This window comes from Gobius niger (genome assembly GCF_951799975.1).
Source record: "Gobius niger genome assembly, chromosome: 8".
Lineage (NCBI taxonomy): Eukaryota > Metazoa > Chordata > Actinopteri > Gobiiformes > Gobiidae > Gobius > Gobius niger.
In genome coordinates, this window is record NC_136859.1 from 34,262,755 (window position 1) to 34,289,812 (window position 27,058).

Genomic DNA, 27,058 nt, shown 5'->3' on the forward strand with positions numbered 1-27,058 from the left:
GTGACCCAGAGGCTGTATGAGTGGTCAGCATTGCACATTGACTTTCAATCACAGTGGTTGTTATAAAGCTCCAGGATCAATTGTTGTGGAGCGGTTTTCTGGTGAGAGGCTCCGTCAGCTGTGAAAACCTTCCAAACATTTGATCCTGGAGCGTCCACTGGGATTGAAAGTAAAGGCGCCATGCTGACCACTCATACAACCGCTGGGTCACTTGAAGGTCAAATACGCAGCTTTCTTTTCCTTTTCCTTAAAGCTTCAGAACCTTTTTGTGCGTGTGTTCTCCCCGTGTCTGCATATGGTTTCTTCCCGTACCACTAAAAACATCCACAGGTCAATCTTCATACTCGGTGAGTTGACAGTCTCAACATCTGGAGGTCACCACAAGTACCGTACGGCTGCCCACTGCTCCTCACAGGTTGTCCCGGTGACAATGAGGAGACGTTGATCAGCAAACCTTATAAGCGTATTATTGCAAATGTGCAAATGCTGTCTCTGGAAAGGACTTTCGTTAACCTCTTAACCCCGGCTCGCCTCAAAGGAACAGGCCACTGTTTTTCCATACTGAGATATGTTCTTACATGAGCTTAGACAAGTTGAAACGTACCGGTCTTTGTTCGTGTCCGTGGAAGAACGTGGCAGCTTCCAACTTCACCCCCGTTTGGAGCTATAGGAATACATTGGGAGAGGCCAAATGCTAACAACATGTTTGGTCGTTTTGCGTGACTGAGCGCACGCACAAAGACCAGACAGGTACGTATCAACTCGTCTAGGCTCAGGCAAGAACATATCTCAGTATGGAAAAACGGTGGCAGGTTCCTTTAACCCAGCACATTTGCCCAAATCTAAAAGCTTCTCGACTGGAGAGCAACAGTGTAACGCCTCATTTGAAAGCTAAGACTTACAAAAGCGATCGCAACTGTTTTGTCACGCTGTCGCCGCAATTTTGTCTCTTTTATGTCACATTTTTGTCGCTTTTTTGTCACATTTTTGTCATGTTTTTGTCATTCTTTGTAGCTTTTTCATTGCTTTTTTTCGTTGCTTTTGCGTTGTGTTTTTGCCACGTTTTTGTCAATGTAGTTGTTTTGTTGCTTTTTCACCATCTTTTTTAACGCTTTTTGCTTTGCTTTATTGTCAGGTTTTTGTTGTTTTTTTGTTGCTTTTTCATTGCATTTTTCGTTGCTTTTGAGATGTGTGTTCGCCACGTTTTTGTCACTTCTTGTAGCTTTTTTGCTGCTTTCTCATCACCTTTATTCTTGTTTGTTTCGTTGCCTTTTTTGTCTGGTTTTTGTCGCTTTTTTTGTCCTGTTTTTGTCGCTCTTTTTGACGTTTTTTTTTGTTGTTGTTCAAGAAGCTTCTAGATACGGGTGAAGCCAAACTGTAGCAAATGTGCTCGGGTTCAGGAGGGGGTTAAGAGGCACTTTTCAACAAACAACCACTTGCCCACAGAATAACGTCGCCCTGACCGCCATACTGTGAATGACACATAATGGGATTTTCGGTGGACCGCGGGCGCTACACTTCAGCAATCTATTCAAATGCCACGGCGGCCGCCTCAGAGCTACTACGGCAAAGTTTCATTTTTCAAGACAAGACAAATAACTGAGAGGAGACTGAGGAGACCGGGAAACAGCGGGATCTTCTGCAGAATCAACAGGCGGGACCACTGAACATCGTTAATCACATGTGAGAGAAGTGATGAAGTGGATTCCAGAGAGTCTTCTGCTTTTGAGTGACACAGAAAAGGCGACGGAGATGGTTAGTACAAACCCGACGGGAGAAGCAGTGAACTCGTTTCATTCTGCATCTCTGTGCGAAATTAAACAAAGCCAAAAATCAAACTCCACTCTCCTCTCTTGCTCTTTCTCTCATTCTCCGGGCCGTCTCTGTCCATCTCCTGATCCAATCCGAGGCTCCGGAGAAGAAGAAGTTCCCCCCTGTCTGGCTCGTTACCATGGCGACGTGACAGGGCGTCTCCGGCGAGGTGGCGGGTAGCGATGGAGGGGGTACGAGGGGGTCCGTGTTGTGGCTGAAGGCACTGGACCACCGATGATGAGGATGATGAGGATGTGTCACAACGGGCCAGGCGCCAGCTCCCCCTGGTGGCTGAAACAGGATTAAGAGGCAGGATTTATACAAAATAAAAGTAGTAGTAGTAGTTTTTTTTTCCTCCAGATGTACACCATGTCATTTCTGCGTTTCTCGGGCGTTAAGTTGCTGTAGTATAGTTCCAAAGCGTGAGTATTTAAGCTCCTGTTCTTTGGCTTTGATGCTGCGCGGCGCTCGAGTCCTGTCAGATTAACAACTCAGCTCATCCACAACAAACTCTCTTAGGCTTTGCAGCACTATTTTACGTCTTACTCTCTCCGGCTTTATAGATAACGCACACCTTAAGTTCCGTGTCATATAGCGGAATATTGAGAGTTTTAGGAATATGATTTAAAGTACTTGTTGAGGCTATATATAAATATGCTATGAAGCAATGAATAACATGGTTTCATCTCCTTCTCCACAGTACTGGAACAATACCAAGGAAAACAAAAATCAGGAGTATATTAGGCTACGCGGTGGGAAACCAAACCAAAACAAAGCCCTGATGATCTCAGGGCTTAAAATACTGTTACAAGCATCGCTGACTCTATACTGACATCTGCTGGCAGGGGCTGTTTTTGCAAATGTTTTGACTACAATATTGTTGATGTATTATGATAAGCTATTTGGCATTTATTATCTGAAACAGGGAAAGAATAAAGATGCTTTGTTAAGAATTTCAATTAAAGATTAATCCTACCGAGTGGGCATTTATTTACAAACAATGAGATAGAATAGGTGAAAGGAGAAGAGATTGATGTTAAGTTTCAAAAACATCACTTATTATATGATTTGTTTTGCTAACATTGTACCAATCGTGGGAAGTTGTGATAGCAGAATAAAAAAAAATCCTTTTTATTTTTCTATGTGAGCGTCTGTCTGTCTGTCTGTCTGTCTGTCTGTCTGTCTGTCTGTCTGTCTGTCTGTCTGCCTGCCTGTCTGTCTGTCTGTCTGTCTGTCTGTCTGCCTGCCTGCCTGCCTGCCTGTCTGTCTGTCTGTCTGTCTGTCTGTCTGTCTGTCTGTCTGTCTGTCTGCCTTTGCCCATTTGATATAAGACTACAAAATCTTTTGAAAAACAACAAATCCAATACAATATCCAAGTAGAAACGCACAGGTGAAATGGTCATTCTTACGGTCAGTTTTGGTGTCCTTTAGATCAGGGGTAGGCAAGTTTGTGTCATGGAGGGCCGATTGTCTTCATTGCCAAAACACCGAGGGCCGAAGCTCACAATTGTAGCCCAAAAGTAAAGCATCTTTTCTCTACAAATATAAGTTTTGCCAATAATATATGACCTAATGGGGTGTTTTGCTGGGAAAAGTGAAAATATTGACAGTATTTTCCACATTTTAGAGTCCTTTTCACGTAATTGGTCTCTGATTTATAAATAAATGTTTCTTCAAAATTCTCTTTGGGCCAAAGGTTTTATGCTGGAGGGCCGAATTTGGCCCCCGGGCCTGACGTTGCCTACCCCTGCTTTATCTTATTTTATTCTGCATAACGTTGCGTACGTCTGGTTGCCACTGAAACTACATTCCCCATCAAACCCCGCGGCCTGTTTCCGCCTCTTCCAGCGTCACGTGCTCTGCCCATTTCCGGTGGAAGTGCAAATGGATACATGACACAGTTGTTTGGGGGAAGAAGCCAAAGCCTCTGCGAGCAAAGCCCGACCGCAACATCATCCCAGCAGCGCGTTACCGGCGTGTGGAGGGGCCCGACTGCCGGGGTAGAGCCCCCCGTCTGCCGCCGCGATGGAGGCCGTCCCCCGTATGCCCATGATCTGGCTGGATCTGAAAGAGGCAGGGGAGTTCCAGCTGAGCCCGTCCGTCAGGCAGGTGAGCTGGGCTGGGTGTGGAGGAGAGACACGGCAGCAGGGCTCCACGGACACGGATTACGGGAGGCTAACGGGATCAACTTAATAAACATCGCGAAATTCCCTCAGACGCCAAACGATCAGCTGTTTAACTCGGAGAAGCTTCCAGAAGGAGCTGCGTGCTAGTTAGCTAATTAGGCTACTTTACTACGCCTTTGTTTGCTAACGTTAGCCTGTAGCTGTTAGTGTGTCATAAGAGTATTGTTATTGTCAACTATTTGTTTATATTAACTGGATAATACCTTTAAACAGCTGCTGAAGTGAGTGCCATGAATTCTCTGGGTTTAGCTTCACAATCAACAGGACAATCTTTCCTGGTGATGTCACTGTCACATGCAGCTGACACAAACATGACAGCACAGCTTGCTTAAAAGCATTACTATTATTGTGATTATTATTATTAAAGGTTTTATTTATATTAGCAGCACATTCAGAAACCACACGTTTGGCAGCAAGAGATGACGAAATTGTGATGGATGTTGTTTTCAGGACATCCATTCATCTTAACCCTAGAACACTATTGCTGTGTGGTTTTCACCCGAGCAAATACATTTATGTGAGTTTCATTTTGATGATTTATCTGAGTGTCCTGGGTCTCTGGGCTTCAGCTTTGTCTTTGACATCTTTGATGGCCTGGGTGTTTTCCTATAATCCAAAACACACTTTTTCCTACTGACACATGTTCAGGTGATTTTCACCCAGCGATAGAGTTCGGGAATGTGATGTCATATGGCCAAGCGTTATGGGATTAGCAGCAATTGTAGACTAATGGAGATTTTAAAAGTTAAAATACTGGAGTTATTGTTCACATTAAAACACTTGGACACCACAGTGAGTTAGATGTATTTACCAGCAGTAACTCAGCAGCTAACAGAGCTGTTCCACGGCTTTTTTCTCCACGTTTTATACTGTTTTTATCCAACGTTAGTCTATGGAAAATGTATGCTAACAGCTGCAAAGATGGCGGATCTCCATGGTAACTGTGGATTTTCCCGAACTCTATAGTGATAGAAGGTCGGAGGGTTAGTGTATTTAGTTAGTGTATCTTGCCCCTTTCATAGTTGACATTCAGGACTGACACATTTATTTTCCGACTTCAACTCCAGCTTTGCTCCGGTCGCAGAGCTCGGTGTCTCTGGCCTCACTGTAAGTGAAACACATAGTTATTTTAGTCAACTGCTCATTTATACCCATTCAAAATCAGACATATTTATTCCTCTCTCCTGTGGCTGTTTGTGCCGAGGACACTGAGCCTGAACCAGGAATGGGTCGACCAAAAACCAAGTTTCCATCTTCATTATTTTATTTTGTAGCAATTTTTTGTTCCCAAATTCCTAATTTTCCAGTAATTGTGGAGCATTTTTATACGGTCCACTCATGATGCTTTTCTTTCATTGTATTAGACATGATACAGTTTAATATAAAAGAACACGACTCAAATGTATTGTCATGTTTTGATTTTATCGGGTGTATTCACTCCCGGCGTTAGTGATGGTGTTATGAATTTGAGCGATAGTGTTCTCGGGTTAAACCTTATAAACCTTGCCTGTCGTGATATTGTAGTTGCTTATATGCAAATGTTTGAGCTGGGCCAGCTGTAATTTGAATAATAATGTGGAAGTCATTTTTGAACTTGAGTCACTGAATGAATGAGTTGTGTTATAATGAAGACAATAATATATACCATTTATTCAGAATTCCTTCCCTCGTTCAACTTATTACCAGCAGACGTTTATTGTAAATTTTAATAATCTAGCCCAAGACGCATCGGGTTGCAGATTTAAAAAAAAATACACCACTTTTTTGACACATTGATAAAAATGTTATGTACTATATAATAAATGCACAGGGTTTTGCCTTTGTAGCATCAGTATTATTGTGTTTCTACATTCTACATTCTACATGGGCATTAAAAAGCATTGAACTTGACCTGCTGGAGACAAAAACAACACAAGAACCCAACAACCATAAAAACTGCAGGTGCAAAAGAAAATGGGAGCTTTTAATCGCGCTTTAGTCCTTTATTGTGAAGTCAGGTCAGTCAGCCTAAACAAAGTTGTTGCTTGCATAATATTTGACAGTTTACAAGAATATCACGTAATGCTTTTTGTTAAGATAAGTTCCCAAATGAAGACTCAGTCATTTCTGTCCATCACCAGACCCTAGTGACCTGAGAGATCCATGTTGTAAAAACTGCACAATGCATTTGCACCCTAAGTATATTATTGCTGTGGACAAAGTGCTGTACTCTTCCAGTAACTTCGAGAGTAGAGTCATCTGTTATTGACCCGTATTTCATCACCTTGAAGCAGATAATGGTACCAATGTTAGGTCTAAGGAAAGTCATTGTTATTGTGTCATTTCCTGAACGCGGTGACAAGAAGTCACTTCATGGTGATATCAAGCTTCAAGTCAAAGTTTATGTAGCAGCAGATCTTTGCCCTCTGCGTTTATGTCGATAATAATTTACTGCCATCACTGTGTCCACCTCCTGGACACTCCTAAACTTGACTTGACTAAATAACCTGCAATTCAGGACAGTTCAGTGGGTACGGGAAATGTGAAATGGGATACCAGAATGTTTATATATAATAAACAAGTCTGCAGTTGTCGTGTAAAGGCCTGAATTTTTTTTTTTTTTTTTTTTTTTTTAGTCTGTGAACTTCTCCCAAGGGAAAATGCCTCTCTGTGATATTTGTGTCAGACTGCGACAATATAAAATAGAAATGTAACTGTAAATGCTCTGTTACCACGATGAAGAGTATTGCTTTCATCATCTAACCTGCACCTTCACCGTTTGTGTCTCGTCCAGTTTATCCTGAAGAACTACGGAGAGAATCCAGACAACTACAATGAACAGCTGAAGAAAATGGAGACGCTCAGGCAGGTGGGTGCTCGGGAGACACGGCAAAGTCTTTTATAAAAGTTTAAAGATTTTACTTATCTGAAATAGGGCTGAAACAACATATCGATTATTGACATTTTGATAACTATTTTAGCAATGGGTGAAAGGTTTTCTGGTTTACAGACTCAAAAAGAGCAAAAATGACATGAAAATATAGCGTTATTTCCAGACAATAAGCCTCTACTTTTATTATAGATTTATATAATCGTACACCTACTTTTAATCATAGAGCGCTACACAAGTGCGCTATTTCCAGAAAAGAACTGACGTGAGAAAGACACAATAACAGCTCCAATCCAAACATACAGTTATGTTGGAGACAATGGAGAGCTGCAGGTGTCACACACTCTCTCCATGGTATTCACTGCACCCTGGAGCTGCAGGATGCCCTCCCGCGCTGTAACGTGGCTGCAGCTGCACAATAAATGCAGTCAATTCTCTCAGAGCTGAAATATTATGGAAGGACGAAGCAAAGCGTGGGCTAAATTTGTCAAAAGTCAGCCAAGCTCTGCTACAGTGTGGCTTCAAACACCAGGAAACTCCTGAGGCCGTGTGCACAGACGGGTCAGGGTGGATGGCTCTGAGCATGGTCACACTGCCAGGAGGAGCTGCTGTGAGGCAGCACTTTTCTAAAAGTGAATGTACCCAGTCGCAGTTCTATACATGTACAATTTCTTTTTCAATTTAGTTTGTCAGGTTAGGTCAATAGTCGTACGTTAAAGTATTTTTGATGAAAAACTACTTTTTGTACATTGTAAATTTCATAATATATGATCTGTCTGTGTCTCAGGACAATTATCCAATCAGAGAGCAGAACGAGCTCCACTCTTGTTGTTGCCAGATCTTATATTTAATTTTTTTTAAATCCCACCCCGTGACCTTGATAAAGTCCCAGTCATTATAGCTCAGTGGCTGAATTCTAGAAGTTCTTGGCTTTCAAATGAGGAATGGCCTGATCCATGTGCAGCTTTCAGCAAATTCGACTGTAGTGACTTTTTTTTTAAAAGCACTAAGCTCCACCTACAAACACTTGAAGTTTATGGCGTTAACACGTCCTAAAGCGGTGCCGCTTTAGCTTTGTGTAGGATAAAGTTTGACCTTTTTTTAATAGTTTTTATGAGCTTTTCACAGCTAAGCGATTAATCGTAAGAATAATCTGCAGATTAATCGATTACCAACATAATCGTTTGCTGCAGCACTATTCTGGAGTGCACATTAAGCCTTAACAGAACTGATCCATTTCCTCACATTCCTCAAGTATTGCTTTATTGTCCATTCTGTCACATGGAAAGCACGTTCAGAGAATCCAGACTGTGTTACTGTCAATCCTATGTGTGTAACATTCTATTACATGTTGATTGCTGACTTATTTAACTAAGTTTTCAGACCATTCATGTCATATTTGTAAAGTCTTGTTCTGATAAAAGAGCTTTTCTTCCTGTATTGTTATATTCATGATTAGTTTGAGGCACTGGAGGGACATCCGTTCACTTTGAAAAAGCGGCAGCTGCATTACAGACATGAACACGTTTTGATTCCCTGCTGCTCGTCATATTCAAAGCCGCGTGCCTCGTGTCTGCTCTGTTTTCTGTCAGCCCTGAACCTAACGTCATTGTGTGCGTTTGTGTTTTCCAGAGTGCAGTGAACGTGACGCGGGACTTTGAGGGATGCAGTACTCTGAGGAAGTACTTTGGTCAGCTGCACTACCTCCAGAGCAGAGTGCCTATGGGCCCGGGGCAGGAGGCCGCCGTGCCCATCTCATGGTCAGCACATTTTAGTAGAGTCATATTTCTAACACTTATCACTTGACGAGCTCCTCAGAGCCAGATGTGGAGGACCGTCTGTTCGGCATCATCACATCTGTGTTTGGCTAATCCAACTCTTCATTTATTATTCATTTGGCATAATATTGTTTCATTCTGAATAATTGATTACAGTGATGCAGCTGCATTATGTCTCCTTTTGAGGATGGAAGAATAATTGCTTTTACGATGTTTGTTTGATTTAGAGAGCTGTCCCTCCCCAACAGCAAAAACATCACATTTGAGCACATTATGAACACTGTGTTTCCATGTTTGTTTTGTTTTTTGGTCCTTTTTCAAAAATGGGCTTGGTTTTATTTAGATGAGATTTATTACAGAAATAACTTTCGCTCATATTTTCCTAAAATCAGACAAAATCAATGAATTCCAAACTGATCTGATATATTGGCCATCCCGCCTTTGCTCTGCCCGATCCCGTCAGATCTGAAGCTAAGCAGGAGGGGCGTGGTCGGTACTTGGATGGATTGAATATTGGAGCTAGTTTATTGATTGCTTCTGTCTGTGAAGATACAATATAAACTGACAAGTGAAAAAGATGCGCAAATGTTACTGATGTGATGATCACAGTGAGGTTCAGCTGCTCACTTCAAAAGCATTAATGTCCTCTGTCAATTATCTGAAGCAACAGATCACTTCCTTTGCCTTTTCATATTTGACAAATAAAACCAAAAGGTTAGTTTTTTTCCCCAGACTAAGTTCTCAGACTGATCATTGACCCCTTAATCCCCATCAAAGCTGAGCACATTTCTTCTAGTTCGGCTTTACCAAATCTAAAAGCTTCTTGACTGGAGTTTACAGCCTATAGGCCAGTGTAACACCTCATTTGAAAGCTAAGACCTACAAAACGGATCTTCTGAACATTTATCCTCATGTTGTTGCTGTCGTATTGTTGACGCTTTTTCTTTGCTTTTTTTTGTCACGTTTTTGTTGCTCTTTTGATGCTTTTTTCTTTGTTTTCAACCACATTTACATCATATTTTTGTTGCATTTTTGTTGGAGTTTTTTGTCGCTTTTTAATGAATTCTATGATGCTTTTTTGACTTGTTTGCATCGGTTTTTGATCCTCATTTACGTTTCGTTTTTGTTGCTTTTTGTCGCTATTTTGAGGCTATATCCAAGAGGCTTTTAGATTTGGGTAAAGCCAAACTGTAGGAAATGTGCTCGGTGAATGCCGGGGTTTAGAGAGCTTCTGTTTCACCCAAAGGGGGCGCCAATCTTTCAGTGACTTAGATGTTGCTCCCATCTATAAAAGAACATGTTTTAGGGCAGTGGTTGCCAACATTAGGGGGTCCCTTGTCTGGTCAGAAGCACAGGCTTTAGCAATGTTATTGGAGTAAAGTAGAGACCAAAATCATTGCCACAGTGTTCAAACCTTGTCTCTTGTGTTCCAGGACAGAGATCTTTTCCGGAAAGACTGTCACACACGAAGACATCAGCTACGAACAAGCCTGCATTCTCTACAATCTGGGTGATTAGTTTACATTACACATTCTGACAGCTCTGCCTCTCGATTACATGATGTGGGCTAAACATGGTTCTCTCATTCATACTGTGTCTGATTCCAGGGGCCCTCCACTCCATGCTGGGAGCCATGGACAACCGAGTGTCAGAGGAGGTAACGGACCACATACACACACACGATGCTTAAATCCCAAACTCACAGCTCAAAGCAGTGAGCTCCTTATCTGTCTGTCGCGTCCACAGCCTTTAATCGTCATACAGTTGCCTATAATTGGCGAGTGTAGTTTAATCAATGCATTTTTTGTTTCGTTTTAACTTTACCATTTAGACTAGGGCTGGGTGATGTCGATCAAAATAAATATCTCGATGATGAAGTGCTATCTTTGCAAACCATCAGAAATCTGCAAAAATGTGTTGCAAAACATCTATGACATTGCTTTTCTGCTCCAAAAGATAATTATCCTGGAGCCAACAGGGCAGAAAACACGTTCCCCATTATTTAACCATTAAGATAAAATTTAAAAAATCCCAATTGTTATCCATTTTCCCACATTATATACCCATCATTAAGCATGTCCTGTGTCCTTTGTCCTGTGTCCCAGGGAATGAAGGTGTCGTGCACTCACTTCCAGTGCTCCGCCGGGGCCTTCTCGTACCTGCGCGACCACTTCAGCCACAACTACAGCGTGGACATGAGCCACCAGATCCTCAACCTCAACATCAACCTCATGCTCGTGAGTTCAGCGGCAACCAAGGGGATTCACTCAATCTAACCAGCAACTGCCATTAAATCGACATTTCTTTGAAAATAGTGACATTCCTCTACTTTGGCTTACTCCATGCGTTCATACAAGATACAAATATGATGCTAAACATAATCAAATGCAGCCGAAATGATCAATGGATTGATTTTCTGGCATTAAATAGCTTTAAAAGTCGCTGTTGATCGGTCTGACAGTGAGTTTTTTTGGAAAGTGCAAAAGCAAAGGTCCCAGCTCTTCACTTTTCTTTACCTTACTAATCAGTATCTAAGCTGTAACGGTCAATGCCCCAGCTCTTACAGTCACAAAACATCCCATTATGAGCTATGTGTATTAATATTACATTTATTACGTTATGAGGTTTGGAAACTATACGATACAACGTGACCTGCCATAAAAGCCATAGTGATGAGAAGCTTGTTACAAAACTTTACACGAAGGAAGCTACGACAATTCAAAAATGTATGAGTTTTTATCACTAGACTTTGTTTATAAAACATGTTTATGGATCATTCTGTAGACTGATGATTATTTCAAACAGAGAGGAATTTCCCATTTCCCTAAAGACATTGATTATTATTGTGCTGTGGTTCTAAGCTGGTGCCTCTGCCTCACTGTGATATAATAATGTGATAATGTCACTGTTGTGCGTGTCAGGGTCAAGCCCAAGAGTGTCTCCTGGAGAAGTCGATGCTGGACAACCGCAAGAGTTTCCTGGTGGCTCGTATCAGCGCACAGGTGAGGGCATATCTGTGGACGATGGCGTTTGATAAAGAGGCGGAGTGTGAGATGTCAGTCACTACGTTTACATGTGAAGTCTAATAAGACTAGGCTAAAGATTTGACTCCTGTCTGTTTTGTCAAACCAGTCTTGTCCCAGTCACATGACCCTGATCCGAATGTCAGTGCAACTCCTGGCCAGCATGGGGCAGGGTGAGGGTGGATGGCTTTGTGCACCATTTCCCTTTGGCTGCTATGTTTTTAACAAGGAGCTAGCCCAGTTTGCCCCGTTTAGCCCAAGGTGCTTTCAGACCAAAACTGTGACGTCCTACTGATCTTTAACTAAACTCCCACAGCTTACGCAAGGGTTTCCCCCAGTGATTAGGCTTCCAGCTTTGTTGAACGATGGCTGTTCATTAGAAGCAACTAACATGATGGTTTTTGACAATATGGCGTTTTCCTTGACAGCCTGACAGTTAGCTTCAGGGATAGGGACAGTGTGCACAGTTGCTTAGCCCAATCAAACTGGAATGGGCTCTAATCTGAATCCAGTCGTCGATCGGCTCAGCGCCCCCCAATCAAATCTGTCGTGTTTACTTGGGTTGGAGCGATCCTGTTCTGGTCTGAATAGGTGAGAGATTCGACTTTCCCTTCGTCATGTAACCGCAGTGAATGTGGTGTTTTCAGGTGGTGGACTACTACAAAGAGGCGTGCAGGGCTTTGGAGAACTCTGAGACGGCCTCCATGTTGGGCAAGATCCAGAAGGACTGGAAGAAACTGGTCCAGATGAAGATCTATTACTTTGCTTCTATCGCACATGTGAGTTCTGAAGACGGAGACAGTTACGCACATCCTGACAGGTCATATTTGTATTTCAGAGCGTTAGGTAAATGGGAGTAAAGAATGCTGCAAAAAGTCTTCAAATTCTTTTGAATTTAGAATAAATGCCATTAGACAACTACTGTAACTAAATGCAGTTTATAACTACAAAAATAGTCATTAGTGAATGTTTTTTCAAGAACTGCAGAAACTTATTTCTAAGGTTCTCCTCATCTCACTTTCGTCATTCTCCCCCATGTGTTCCACCTCCAAGTGTGGATGAATAATGCATGAAATCATTAAGTGTTATTATGGAGTGTCTGGAATGGCTGATTTTAAGATTATCCTCATGCATCTTCACCTTTGAAAGTATTTATGCAATGGTCAGTTTATAATGATAACAGGGTTCCCGCTTAAAAAGTCTGAAATTTCATTTAGTAAAAATAAGACGATTGCTTTCCAGCTGTAGCAACTAATCGAAATTCAAAAACTGCTTTAGTAGTCAATTTATAATTTTCTGGTAAATACAGTCTCACATAGAGCAGAAATGGCATGAAACGTTTGTATTTTTTTAATGAAAAACTATTTGATTGAAAAAATAAAATAAACTAGGGTATGCAGTGTTTTTACATTGTAAGTTATAATAATATGTGTCAATGTCTCATCCACTCAGAAAGCAGAGCCTACACACATTCACTTTAAGTTTACTCCATCAGCACATCCTCAAGCGCCGTCACTTTAGCTTCATGTGGAAAAGGTTGGGAAAAAATACTATTTTCATGCACCTTTCACAGGCAATTACCAAAATATTTTTAGTAGCAGCCCTACTTTCCAATCACTTCACTCACACCAGCAAAACATTATTTTGCTTTCTCCTTTAAAAAATGGAGGCTGTCTTATTGGAGTAAGCCAGTGGTCAGTGCAATTAAGTTATGGCGTCTTTTTCCACCGGTAATCCCTGCCAAAAATTCAACTGGATTTCAAATAAATGGGAGCAGGGTTTGGATGAAACGGAGTGTAAAACTTGGAAGAATGTGCCTGATCAATGTATTGCAAGAAATTGCTTGGTAGATAAGATGAAATACTTCAGAACCCTTTTGAAAACATACCTCCCCTACATTGGAGAAACTGGTAAACGTCACTCTGGGACTTTATTTGAAAATATTGGATTGTTTCTCATCTCAAAAACATATTGAGCATTCTCTGAGCGACTTGATGCTTTGTCTTCACAGTTGCACATGGGAAAACAGGCCGAGGAGCAGCAGAAGTTCGGAGAGCGGGTTGGTGTGCTCTTTTTATCGCGTTTTTTCACTTTTCTTTTTGTCTTGGTAAATTGAAACATTGTGTTCCCTCTAGCTGGCCTACCTGCAGAGCTCCTTGGACAAGCTCAGTGAAGCCATTAAACTGGCCAAGGTGAGGGGCGCTTGGCTTTGACAACAAAATAATTAAAATAAATAAATAAATGCATTTAGCAACTGCTCTTTCCTCTGCTCATGCTAGGGTCAACCCGACAGTGTCCAAGAGGCTCTGAGATTCACCATGGACGTCATCGGCGGAAAGTGAGACGAGCATTGTTCATCTTTGATTCTTCTCTTCCTTCGTGCGCTGACTGTCTCTGTTTGTGCACTCAGGTTTAACTCGGCTAAAAAGGACAATGATTTCATCTATCACGAGGCGGTTCCTGCTCTGGAGTCGCTCGCTTCAGTCAAAGGTAATCAGAGTAATCCACTTCCTGACTCAAATGGATGGTAATCTTTCTCCAATTCAAACAGAAACCGGAAAAAGTAAAGCTGCTGCTCAAATAAAAGTAATAAATGCTTGATGTGTAATCTGTATAAAAGTTTAAAATGTTTTTTCTGCACTTTTTTGACTTTATTCAAGGCATTTTTTGAGCGACGCAGCTATCTAAATTAAAATGTTGTTGAGTTTGACCCCCAAATTATCAAAATATTTATTTTTGTTTATCATCCACCCATTCCTGTATGATATGAACTATTGTGGCATTCACAGTCTAGGACACTAGAGGGCGCTGGTCTAGAGGAAACTACAGTCACTTTTACAAACTCAAGACTGATTTTTAAATACTTCAATCAAAATGAAAAATGCTGATTCATGGATTTAATATTCAGAGGTGGGTAGAGTCGACAAAATATTTACTCAAAGAGTAAAAATGTCCTCAACATTTTACTTGAGTACTGTGAGTAGTTTGATACATGAAGTTTGACATCAATTCTGACAAAGCATGAAATAATGTGAAAATTGTAATATATAAAAAAAAGTAGAATATAAACAAAATGCATCTATTTTTCAAATCAAAATGAAGATTTACTCACTGTGTCACTCTTAAGTAAGAGCACAGTTTCATTTTATTATTACGCAAGTAGAAGTACTAAGTACTGTAGTTGCAAAAGTAGTTACTTCAAAAAGTTACTTAAGTACTTGGGTAAATGTAACAGAGTACGACCCCCCTCTGTAAATAATGAAATATTCAATGATACTGATACTTCACTTGTCTTGATAAACTGAAGGTCACTGTACCTGGTTTACTTTTCTTTGTGATGAAATGAGACAAAAAACAAATCTATTAACGTTGAACTGGCATTTTGTGTTGCTCCATTTGTGATGATCTGATCTGTGCACTCAGGCGCTCCTCTGGTGAAGGCTCTGCCCGTGAACCCCACAGACCCCAGTGTCACGGGGCCCGACTTGTTCGGCAAACTGGTGCCGATGGCGGCGCACGAGGCCTCGTCCCTCTACAGGTGAATTAGAACAAGCTCCTCACGAAACCCTTTGAAATGAGTGGATGTGTCGGTCTAACATGTTTCTCTGCTCCAGTGAGGAGAAGGCCAAGCTGCTGCGAGACGTCATGGGCAAAGTTGAAAGCAAAAATGAAACACTAGAGTAAGTTACCTTTAGAATTTTTACAAACCTTCCAGTTTTTTTATGGTTTTGCAAGCCAGAGGGCTGTACTACGAAGCAGGTTGAACCAGTCCTGGATTACTACAACAAAGCATGGTATCAGTCAAAGGCACACTGTAACATTTTAGACTATACTGTTGTCATCAGTACAAAACATGCTCCTAATGACCAGATCAACACTGAATATGCTGTTACTACTGAATATAGGCGATTATAGAGCCATAAACATAATACAATACTCGCAGTGTTATAATATATGTTATAAAAAATTATAACATGATGTCGCTCCTTTATAAACTCTATCCGTGCTTTGATGTAAAGAAGTTCTGTCGCCGCTGCCAAAGTGCTTCCTCCTCCTCCCCCTCTGCTCCTCACTCCCTTTCGTACAGCACAGAGGATTCTGTCCTCTGATTGGTCAAATAGTTGTCGTCTTATCTAAGCTGGAAGTAAACCTGGTCCAGAGCAGGTTTTGTGTTAAGGACATGTTTCCATGGAGATCTATCATGCTACAAAGTTATCCAGCTTTGTAGTACGGCAAAACTGGTTGATTTTCCAATGAACGTGGTCATTTCCTCTTGGATGGAGGCAGTATCCAAAAAGGAAAGTCTACAAATGCTGACTTTGATGTATTTATCTAACCACAACAAATAGGCATATTCTATTGTTTTTATTTATTTTTACCTTTCCTATCACTACAAGCTTATAAAATGTTTTTATGTAGATGAAAACCTACAATATGCCATGTATGTTTTCTTGCATTCATTGTGTTTAGTCTGCGAGAGAAACTGCACATGTTCTTTTGACCAGGAATGACTGTATTCATTCTTTGAAACGGTATCCTCTGTTCCCAGACAGTTCATGGACTCCCTGGGCCTGGAGCCGGACTCAGTGGACAACCTGGACATGTACAGCCACATCCCGCCGGTGCTGATGGAGAAGTGCGCCGCTCTGAGTGTCAGGCCCGACACCGTCAAGAGCCTGGTGCAGTCCATGCAGGGTCTGTAGAACTATGACCGCTCCCCCACAATGAACTGCTAAGATAAATCTTTAGTAAAACTCTAGATAGGACATGACCATAGTAATAATGAATGGCAGTTCTGGCGGCCATCTTGTGACTGGCCTTCTAACCCGGAGGAATGTAATCAAATGGAAACACCACTTATTTCTTTGATACTGATCTATTTTGAGTTATTTCATAAGATTCAAAGGTTCAAAGATTTTTATTAGTCGATTAATTTGTCAATGAGTTGAAATGATCATTCTTTCGTGTTGTTGTGGAAGGGCGAGGTAGGGAGTGAGGGCAGGGAAGGGAGGGAGTTCAGCTTCCTGATGGCCCGGTGTATGAAACTGTTCTTTAGTCGACTGAACCTGGCCCATGGATTCCGCAGTCTCCTCCCTGAAGGCATTACCTTGACGAGACTGTGTGATGGGTGCGAAGGGTCCCTGGTGATTCTGTCGGCTATGCGGGTTAGACGGGAGGAGTACATGTCCTTAATGGAGCGGAGAGGGGCTTCTCCGCCGCTCTCATGATGCTCTTTGTTATTGTGAGTGACCTCATGTCAGATCTGACAAGAAAATAACGTTTTTGCAGTTTTTCAAATGTTATTCCAGTTTTATTGGAGGCAGAGACTTAAGCTCCATTTGTTCTTGGATTTTCAAACACTTCAAATCATTCACTTCCATTTACGGTATATCAAATATAAATATGTAATGAACATAGGACATTGATACAGTGAATGCTAACCACTCAACCCTGGGAATGAATGGAGAAAATAATGCTAATACGGCTAAACAACACGACTAAAAAACAGACGTTTCAAAGAAATGACCTGATCCTGACTGAGATACGAGACTTAGAAGTAATAAACCAATCACAAACAGTGAGTGAGTGTTTCCCACATTCTGCCCTTGAACCAATGAAAATGTTGCTCATGGTTTTGTATTGGTTGCTATAGGGACAGTCACAAGATGGCTGCCACGTTTGCCACATCCGAGTTTTGTTAAACATCTTTAAAGTCAAATTGCTATGGAACTTTACCTCCATATATGTCACTTCATGTCAGTAGCTTAAACATTAAAACAAAAATTACTTGACCAACATTTCTTGCTGCTTCACTGAAATAAAATAATTATTACTTACAACAGATGTTATCCATAAGTCATATTTTCAAAAGCATTCAACTGACAGGTACTTTCTAGTTTCTAAGTATTTTCGGCAGCAAATACAACATGACAATTTTCCTGAGGGCTTGATATGTGTGTTGTGCACAGAACTTAAACTCTGGCGTTAATCCTAGTTCTTCCTCCTGCAGTGCTGTCGGGCGTCTTCACCGACGTGGAGTCTTCGCTGAGGGAGATCCAGGACGTCCTGGAGGCAGACGAGGCGGGGGAGCGGGCCATGCAGGAGGCTGTCGGGGCTGGCGTCTCAGCCGAGCTCCACACCGCGGCACAGGCCCAGGCGCTGGCCGAGATCCGCCGGGATCTGGAGAAGTACATGGAGGCGCACGAGAAGGCCAGCTTCACCAACACGGAGCTCCACCGCGCCATGAACCTGCACATCAACAACCTGCGCCTGCTCGGGGGGCCGCTGGACAGCCTGAGGGAGGCCCTGCCCACGCCCCAGCTGTCAGAAGGTGAGGGTCCAGTGTTCTGGAGTTTGCAACGCCGTTTAAAGACATTACATTTGTCTTATAACAGGGTATTGAAAGTCATTAAATGAACTTAAATGTCTTTGAAAAGCATCACATAGGATTCAACCTGGCATTAAATCTAAGACTACATTCAGCCTTTATGCAAGGTCGTCTATGTTACTAAATCAAAAGGACCACAACCTCAAAAAAGGGTGAAATAAACATCACTAAACAAGCAAAGATGAAGTTGTAACAATTGCAGAAAGGGCGTGCGTGAGGTGTGGTGCTTATCTTCTATTGAATGACCTACTGTGATCCACATATTGAATGTGTCGGGCCTACGCAGAATAGCACACAGTCAGTGTTTACTTCTGTTTGCAGAAGTAAACACTGACTGAAACACAGTGCAGGAAACTAACAGACCAAACACATGAGTCAAGTGGCTCACCTGACTATCAGCTGAACTCCACAGCAGTGTGTTTCTCTATGCAGACATCACTGCAAAAGGCCACTGCCCAAACAACCGTCTCTTATCTCTTAAAATGAGGCTAGCTTCATTCAGAACAAGTGCATGTGTTTTTTTTCCTCCCCACCCCCGACTTTAACTCAGAATGAATGTCAGGCTGCCATGAAAAGGTTAGATGCAAAAAAAATCACATTTGTTCAGCTTGCCGTCTGAACGTAACCTAATTTTATTGGAAAGTTAATGATACAAAATGATACTAACACATTAAAATGCAAGTTTGGGTGAAATTGTACCCTTTATTCTGCTCAAATGTTGGCCATTGTATTGTATCTGAAAGGTTCTGATAATTCCTCTGTACATATTTAATTTCTTAAGATTTGAAAACATTCCATCAAACAGATTATATAGGCCTGTGTGGCATTAAAAATATATTTGACACTAAAGCATTAAATAGGATTTGTTTCTACCTCTGTATAAACCCTAACATTTTACAATTTGCCATGCAGTTTATACAATTATCTCACAACATGTTATGTCGTGGTTTTTGGAGCAAAATACTTCACGCACTTTCCCAAAACTGAACTAAATTTTTGGATTTCTAAGTTAATATTCAGAGCTCACAGACATGTACTGCATTAGCGTTTTGGGAGAAGACACAAATGTAAAGTGCTAAACTAATACAAGAATTGCATGCATTTCAGAACAAGCTGCAGGCTAAGCCAATGGTTCTCAACTGGTGGGTCGGGGCCAAAAGTGAGTCGCAGGAACATTTGCAGTGTTGAAAGTTAAAAGTTATATTTTTTTCTCTTTAGTTGTTGCTTATGATTGGCTGAAGATGGTCCCTGAAGCAACACAAGTCTAGAACCACTGATCTAAACTAGGATATTTGTGGCTGCACAATCAACAAAATTGCAATTTCAATGGTTGCAATGATCAGAGTACTGGCTTTGCATTCAACATGTGATATTTTTTTTTTTCATCTGTTACCCCTTTGTTGCTGAATGGAATTTATTATACATTATCCATCACAAAGGTCAGAAATCTGCTGTTTACTGTTCTGAATATGTTAGTCATTCATGTTGAACTTAACAGAGGAGGTGGCCGGACTGCAGACGATGAAGCGGATCCTTGGGAAAGTGCAGGAGATGAGGGACCAGAGGAGCTCCTTGGAGAAACAGCTCCGGGACCAGATCCAGCAGGACGACATCACCTCCACACTGGTCACCACTGAGAGGGGGGACATGAAGGTACGCTCAAACAAAAACAAAAAAAAGTTTGGCTAAATCGTCACATTTGCTGAGCTCTGTAAATCCTCTCCCCACAGCACGTCTTCGAGGAGCAGCTAAAGAAGTACGAGCAGCTGAAAGTTTACATAGACCAGAACTTGGCGGCTCAAGAGAACATCCTCAAAGCTCTCACCGAAGCCAACGTGCAGTACGCCTCCGTGCGCAAAGGCCTGACCCAGACGGAGCAACAGTGGAACGGCACGGTGCAGGGGCTGGTGGGCTCCTATGAGGCGTATGAAGACCTCATGAAGAAGTCCCAGGAGGGAAAGGACTTCTACGACGACCTGGAGACCAAAGCCTCCCGTCTGCTGGAGAAGACCAAGGCGCTGTGCCAGACCAGAGCCGTGGAGAGGAAGCCCATTCTGGACAGGTACATCTAGTTTTAACGCAGTGGTCAACAGTTTTGGCAATTTTTCTTCCTTAACATGTAAAAATAGAACAAACTTTACAATGCTTATTCTATTATGTTTTGACGACTTGGGATATATTACACATAAAAACACATTTTGAGGTTTTTATGCCACGAGAAACCTGATTCATCATGTTTTGAACTCCAAAAGTGAAGGTTTGGTTTTTCAGTATGTAAACATAACAGATAACTTCCTGTAAATTTTTTTCATTTATGTCAGTAATTTACAGCACAAAATTCAAATTGACATCTACTATAAATGCCTTCCCTTAACCTGCCCACTACTTTTTTGTTCTTTTTGGCTTCCGCAGAGACCAGAAGAAGCCTCCAGCCCGACCCACCGCAGCCAAGCCCTCGCTACAGCCAAAGGCCCCTGATGGAGACTCCGCCTGCTCCAGTCTGGAGGACGCCGAGCTGGCCCAGCTCAGCGCTGCCATCCTGGCACTAGGGGGTGACCTCCCTGACGAGCTGCGCAGCCTTCCCCCAGATCTGACCGCTGTCCCCCCAGGAGCACCGCGTCTGCCTGGTCCGGAAGCCTTCCTGCCCCCTGGCCCTAGCACTTCTCTGCCTTGGCCCGGGGCTCCACCTGCAGCTGTGCCCCGCTTTCCAGCCAACCTCCCCCCTCCTGAGCTCCTCGCCCGCATTGCACAGTTTCCCACTTCTGGGCCTCTGCCGGGCACACAGCGCCCCTTCCTACACAGACCTGTGCCTCAGATGGCCCCACACATGCCCCCTCCTCAAATGCCCCAGATGCCGTCTCAGCAGATGCACCACATGCCCCCACAGGCAGCGGTGCCGAGATATCCTGGGCCCCCGTCCCAAGTGCCCACACCAGTGCGGCCCTCCACCACTGCAGTGGACAGTATCCCATCTCCCATTCCCAGCTACGCCCCAACACCACGCCCCCCTGGGCCGCCTGCTTCAACGGGCTACAGTCTTCCCCCTCACATGGGTGCATACCCTCAGTACATGCCCCAACCAGGGATACCCATGCAAGCCCCTGGACAAGCTCCTGCACTACCACAGCAGCAACCAAAGCAGTTCCCTCCACCTCAGGGATACCCTGCCCCCCAGACTTACCCCCATGGGTACATGCCCCCACAGCCCGCTCAGCCGCGTATGCCCACCCACTATCAGCAGCCCTTTGCACCTCAACAGAACGGCTACCCTCCCCAGGGCTTCCCTGCCCAACATGGCTACATGCCCCATCAGCCTCCGCACATGATGCAACGGCCCGCTCACACCCCTCCCATGGCCACACAGGTCCCGCCTCCACAGATGCCCCACACATCACAGCCCGCGCCGCCCACGTCTCAGCCCTATCTGCACCACCCACACATGCCACCAGGGCATCCTGCTCCACACATGCTCCCCCAGCAGCAGCACATGGGCCCTCAGGGGCCCCCACACGCACAGATGCAGATCCCAGGTGGCCCTATGGTGCCCGTGCCCCCTTCGAGCGGGGCAGTCCCCCCTGTCTCCCAGAACTACATGCCCCCCGTCAGTCAGCCTGTGCACCCCTCACTACGACCACAGCTGCCCCTAGTGTCCCAGGCTCACATGGTCCCGGGTCCCCAGCCCCAGGTGCATGTGCCCAGGGGCCCCACTCCCCACATACCCCCCTTGCATCAGCCCCCATCGGGTCACAGCGGGGCAGGAGTTTATCCCGGAGCGCCGCACGTCATTCCCCAACAGCCTTTAGCGCCACAGCCAGCCCCTTCCCAACCGCCTGCTCTTCAAATGGTTCACCCCCCCGCCCCGACCATGTACTCACCCGCTCCGGGAACCAGCGGGCCCTCACCTGCCCCTCAGCTGCCCCCCTCTGTGCCCCCTCTTCCCTCGCCGCACATTCCACCCGCCCCACACATGATCCAGCCCACTCCAGGAGCCCCCACGGTGCCACCCAACGCTCTCTGCCCTTCTCCGTCACCATCTCCCTCGCCCGCCCCGCCTTCCCCCGCCCCTCTGGGTGTCGCCCCGCAGCCGAGACCCGCCACCACGCCCACTGCTAACCCCACCCTCCCCTCTCCCTCCGCGGTCTCTCCCTCCACGTCCCTCTTTCAACGGCAAAACTCCAGCACCGACGACCTGCTCTCGTCCAGTCCCGAAAGCCAACATGGGGGCACCAAGACGCCCACCAATGTGCTCCAGCCCACCAAGGCCGACCCGCAGGACGGAGAGAGGCGCAAGAAGAACTCCCAGGGGGTCCTCGTCATCCAGGGAGACCCGTACCAGGCGCCTGAGCGGGTGGCGCGCCTTTACAACCAGCTGGAGCGCTACAGATCGCAGGTGGAGACTCTGGAGCAGCCCTCGGAGAGCGAGGGGGGCGCGTCGGTTCTGGACGCCCGGTGGAAGGAGCTGCTGGAGCAACAGGAGAAAGACGCCCGGCAGCTGTCCATCGCCATCGCGCGCTGCTACACCATGAAGAACAGGCACCAGGACGTCATGCCGTACGACGTGAACCGGGTGGTGCTGCAGTCGGGGAAGGACGACTACATTAATGCCAGCTTCGTGGAGGATCTGTCTCCCTATTGCCCACGCCTCATCGCCACACAGGCCCCGCTCACGGGCACCGCCGCAGACTTCTGGCTCATGGTGTACGAGCAGAAGGTGTCACTCATCGTCATGCTGGTGTCCGAGCAGGAGATAGAGAAGGTACGGATATTAAGGGTTTTAGACTGGACTTTCATCTTGAATTTAATGTCAGTGAAATGGAGAAAACTCCCTTTATGCTGTTTTATTATATTTTGTTGACTGGTTTCATTTGACCCACAGGTCATTTTTCCAACAATAGTTGTACTTGTGACAGGCTGATGACCAGGTTGTTTGTCTCCACACTGATACCTGACACCTTCTCTCCTCAGGGAAAGGTGCTGCGTTACTTCCCCACGGAGCGTGGGCAGCAGCTCGCCCAGGGCCCCATCACCCTGAGCCTGACCACACTGAAGACCACGCCCACTCACACAGAGCGCATGATCAGCCTGCAGTACAGGGAGCAGAGCCTGCGGCGCACTGTGGTCCACCTGCAGTTCACCTCCTGGCCCGAGCTGTACGCCATCGTACTGCAGTATTATACACTGTGTGATCTTCTGCTCTAATTCTGATGACTCCGTGTGTTGTAGGGGCCTTCCGGACAGTAAGAGTAACCTGCTGCGCTTCGTCCAGGAGATCCACGGACACTATCTGCACCAGAGGCCGCAGCACACTCCTGTGGTGGTGCACTGCAGGTGAGGGATCCAGGGCTCATTCACTGTGCCAAAATGAAGGCCTTAAATGTTGTTGTTTTTTAAAAGCCTTAAATTGGATTAGGGTCGCAAATAGATGGGAAATTCCACATACATTTTATTTTTTTGCATTGTTCCACCCCTAGTATCTGCTGCTTCCTGTATTTACCACCAGTGCCCTGTCACACTTGTATTATTCTAAACAAATCCCATCAACCTGTGTCAAAACAAGACTCAAAAATACCAAAAAAAACTGAGGACAAATTGGAAAGTAATGTCTTATTGATATAGTCGCCTACTATTGTAATAACAATAAGTTGTCGATATATATATATACTTTTACTGTACAAGTGTATGTTCTTCTAGTTTTTTGCCTCTTTATTTTCTTTTTCCTCTGATCGTGGAAAAAGAATATATTACATCTAAAATCTTTATCCCCCGCAGCTCCGGAGTGGGTCGCACCGGAGCCTTCTGCCTCCTGTACGCAGCCGTGCAGGAGCTGGAGGCGGGGAACGGCATCCCGGACCTGGTCCTGCTGGTCAAGAAGATGAGGCAGCAGAGGAAGAACATGCTGCAGGAGAAGGTCTGGCTTCTGATTTAAAGGGACGATACAGAGTTGATTTTCATTCAGTTTCATGGGATAGTTTCTTCTTGCAAGTACCTTTCAATCTTACTGTAGAATAAAATTGTGTATTTATACTTGAATGTTGTCTTCATGTGTGTCTGATGACATCACGCATAGTTAAGTCTGTCATTTTGACTCAAGTGGAATAATACGGTACTACAACATGTAACAATACAATCATTTATTTAAATATCAGCTCTGCTCAGTTGCATGAGGTGAACCAAATATTGCTGAATTGCTGTTGTTTTTAAGCTTTATTTATTTTTCGTCGTTCCATCGTTTCCAGATGCACTTGAAGTTCTGCTACGAGGCTGTCCTGAAGCACGCCGAGCAGGTCCTACAGCGCCACGGCATCACTACTGCCCCCTGCAGCATCAGCAACAGCACTGCAGCCGCCAAGGTCAGTGTCTCAATCTCACCAGAATCTGTCTCCTGTTTCCGAGCGCCTGTTCAACTGTATTCTGAAGTGTCCTGAGACGCTGTGGAAGGTTCAGCCAGTTCTAACATTTCTGTTGTTGCATTATGCTTCAAAGGAATATCCGGCGCTGTGGGCAGATCAGGTACTGCACTCGCTCTCGTGTCTGTAGCTGTAGTGGTAATGGTAATAGTATCAGAAATAATAGTAGTTTGCTAGTGTCGTTATTTAAGTATTTAAGTTAAGATTTTGGGCATAAATAAAATACAAAAAGTACCATGGTGCAAATCTCAATATATCTGTAAATTGGACAGTATTTAGATTTTGTTGGTAGAGGATCGCTCGGTGTCTTCATGGACATCCAATCAGGTCCTCTGGCTCAGCGCTGGTGACTTTTATTTACTCCTCCACTTGACATTTTTGTTCCATAACTCTTAGAATCTTTTAAGAATTTCCAAATAACCGTTACTGTGTCCCACCTCAGCAGCGATGGCGTGCTGCGAGAGGCTCTGATTTTGCGGCTCAACAACCCAAACGCACGTTTGTTTTTTTGCCTTTGCCATCAGGACGTTATGGCGGTGTGAATACCTGACAGAAAATGACAATGAAACCACATTTTCAATAGGAGCTTTTTTTTTTTTTGTCTCATTCTCTTTTTGTCTTGTTGCATAATAAGGTCTACTTTGAACCGTGTTAAAGGACTAGGCCGCCGTTTTTCCATACTGAGATATGTTCTTACCTTAGCTTTGACGAGTTCTTTAGGACCTGTCTGGTCTTCACACGTGCCTTCAGTCACGTAAACACAGCGCAGACGGCGTTAGCATTTAGCCTCTCCCTCTCTCCTCTATAGCTCCAAAACAGGTCAAGATAGAAGCTACCAAGCTCTTCCACGCTAAAAGGGGGGACTATATTGTAAGGCGTAATAATACCAGTAGTAATTTGGCATCCGCACAGTAAAGTGAAGATTACTGCACAGTAAAGTGAAGATTACTGCGCAGTAAAGTGAAGATTACTGCGTGGATTTCGAATTACTCCTGGTATTATTACGCCTAGTTCCCCCTTTTATCCGCTTAGAAAATCCACATTGTTTAATTTTGTGTCATTATACTTATACTGTTACTAGTGTAACACTTCACGTAACCATATTTAAATAGGGAAAACGTGGAAGAGCTTGGTAGTTTCTATCTTGACCTGTTTTGGAGCTATAGAAGAGAGGGGGAGAGGCTAAATGCTAACGCCGTCTGCGCTGTGTTTACGTGACTGAAGGCACGGGGGAAGATCAGACAGGTCCTAAAGAACTCGTCACAGCTAAGGTAAGAACATATCTCAGTATGTAAAAATAGTGGTCTATTCCTTTCAGGTCCAACCATGCAAAATGTGTTTTTTGTTGTTGTTTTTCAACTGGTCTTAAACTTTTGATCAGGAGGTTATATTCATTTTGGAATTAAAAAGCATTAAATCTGACTTACCTTGATGTAGTTTGAAGGAATGTTGCTCTTCACCAAATATTTCACCCCCTTCACCCATTGGAGCATTTTGTCATGCAGTTTCCTGTCTTTTCAGTCCTATTCCCGACAAGAATCCCAGCAGGACATCGTCATGGGCGCAGACCTGCCCATCAGCTCCATCCAGGCCACCATCGCCAAGCTGAGCGTGCGCCCGCCCAGCGCCACCGACCCCTCCATGGACTGTGGGCCTGAGGAGCATGCCCCAGACTCCCCTACACCTTGCTTCCCTCCTGACCTCACCCCTCCCCTCTCCACCCCCACTCTGTCCCCCACCAAAGCCCTCACGCCCCCTCCGCCCAGTGACGGCAACAACAACAACGGCGTAGACGCCCTGTCTCCGGACCCAGAGCCCGAATCGGTCAGTCCGCCGCCCGCCGAAGCGCCCGTCCCAGCCCCGGCCCCTTCCTCGTTGGAGCTTCTGGCTTCGCTGGCTCCAGAGGCGTTCTCCATGGAGGGCGGGGGCAAGGGCAAGCAGCGGGTGACCAAACAGAGCTTCCTGCAGCCGGCGGAGGGGCAGGGGCTGCACGGGACACGGGCGCAGGAGGAAGGGGACCCGCTCAGCAGCCTGGACCCCCTGTGGAGTCTCAAGCCCTAGGGCTGAACGGCAGACGAGCAAAAGAGGGGTGGACTGTGAAGTCAAACAGTTCAAACACTTTATGCACCGCCGAAAAAGGAACTACACAATAATACTAATGCTTATTGGGGTCAAAATTGAGTGGAAATATGAATATTCTGCTTTTTAAAAAGGATAAAACAAGGCAAGTAGCTGAGATTTCCTGTTGAGCAGAGTAAGAATAAAAACGTATGTCAATTATTTTACCAGACATGACTAAAGATTGTGATTCTCCAGTTAATATCATAACAGGTCGATTAACAGTCACTTTAGAAATGGGTTGCTGATGTTGCTGGGTGAGGATGCGTCTGTTTATTATGGGTGCCTTTTGTTTTATCCATGTCTATCCGTTATGCACAAACTATCAGGCTAATGCGAGTACATACTGTAGGTCAATCATCAAAACCTACACATTACAAACTATTAGCGATTTTTCCTATTTGTTGAGTGAGCCGCGGGAATCTATGTTGCTACAAATTTTTTTTATTAGTACTTTCGCGAATCAAATTCTCCTGT

General features: G+C 44.3%; 1 protein-coding gene across 1 annotated transcript; it reads left to right on the top strand.

Moving 5' to 3' along the window:
• The first annotated feature begins 3,681 nt into the window (after positions 1 to 3,681).
• Positions 3,682 to 27,011, top strand: ptpn23a (protein tyrosine phosphatase, non-receptor type 23, a). Its single transcript, XM_079561280.1, has 24 exons — positions 3,682 to 3,921; positions 6,772 to 6,846; positions 8,500 to 8,627; positions 10,079 to 10,155; positions 10,253 to 10,302; positions 10,751 to 10,882; positions 11,567 to 11,647; positions 12,316 to 12,447; positions 13,680 to 13,727; positions 13,804 to 13,860; positions 13,948 to 14,006; positions 14,079 to 14,158; positions 15,092 to 15,206; positions 15,283 to 15,348; positions 16,218 to 16,363; positions 17,679 to 17,999; positions 19,555 to 19,709; positions 19,787 to 20,118; positions 20,469 to 22,812; positions 23,022 to 23,206; positions 23,280 to 23,384; positions 23,826 to 23,964; positions 24,293 to 24,406; positions 25,985 to 27,011. The coding sequence occupies exons 1-24, from the start codon at positions 3,838 to 3,840 to the stop codon at positions 26,522 to 26,524; spliced, it is 5,565 nt and encodes a 1,854-aa protein (XP_079417406.1). The 5' UTR covers positions 3,682 to 3,837; the 3' UTR covers positions 26,525 to 27,011.
• The last annotated feature ends 47 nt before the right edge of the window (positions 27,012 to 27,058 follow it).

What these genes read in the sequence shown, in the direction of transcription:
- ptpn23a (XM_079561280.1), top strand. Translation starts at nt 3,838, where the DNA reads ATGGAGGCCGTCCCCCGTATGCCCATGATCTGGCTGGATCTGAAAGAG. An exon ending in TGGCTCGTATCAGCGCACAG is followed by an intron (nt 11,648 to 12,315) that starts GTGAGGGCATAT and finishes TGGTGTTTTCAG; the next exon opens with GTGGTGGACTACTACAAAGA. An exon ending in AAGCCATTAAACTGGCCAAG is followed by an intron (nt 13,861 to 13,947) that starts GTGAGGGGCGCT and finishes TGCTCATGCTAG; the next exon opens with GGTCAACCCGACAGTGTCCA.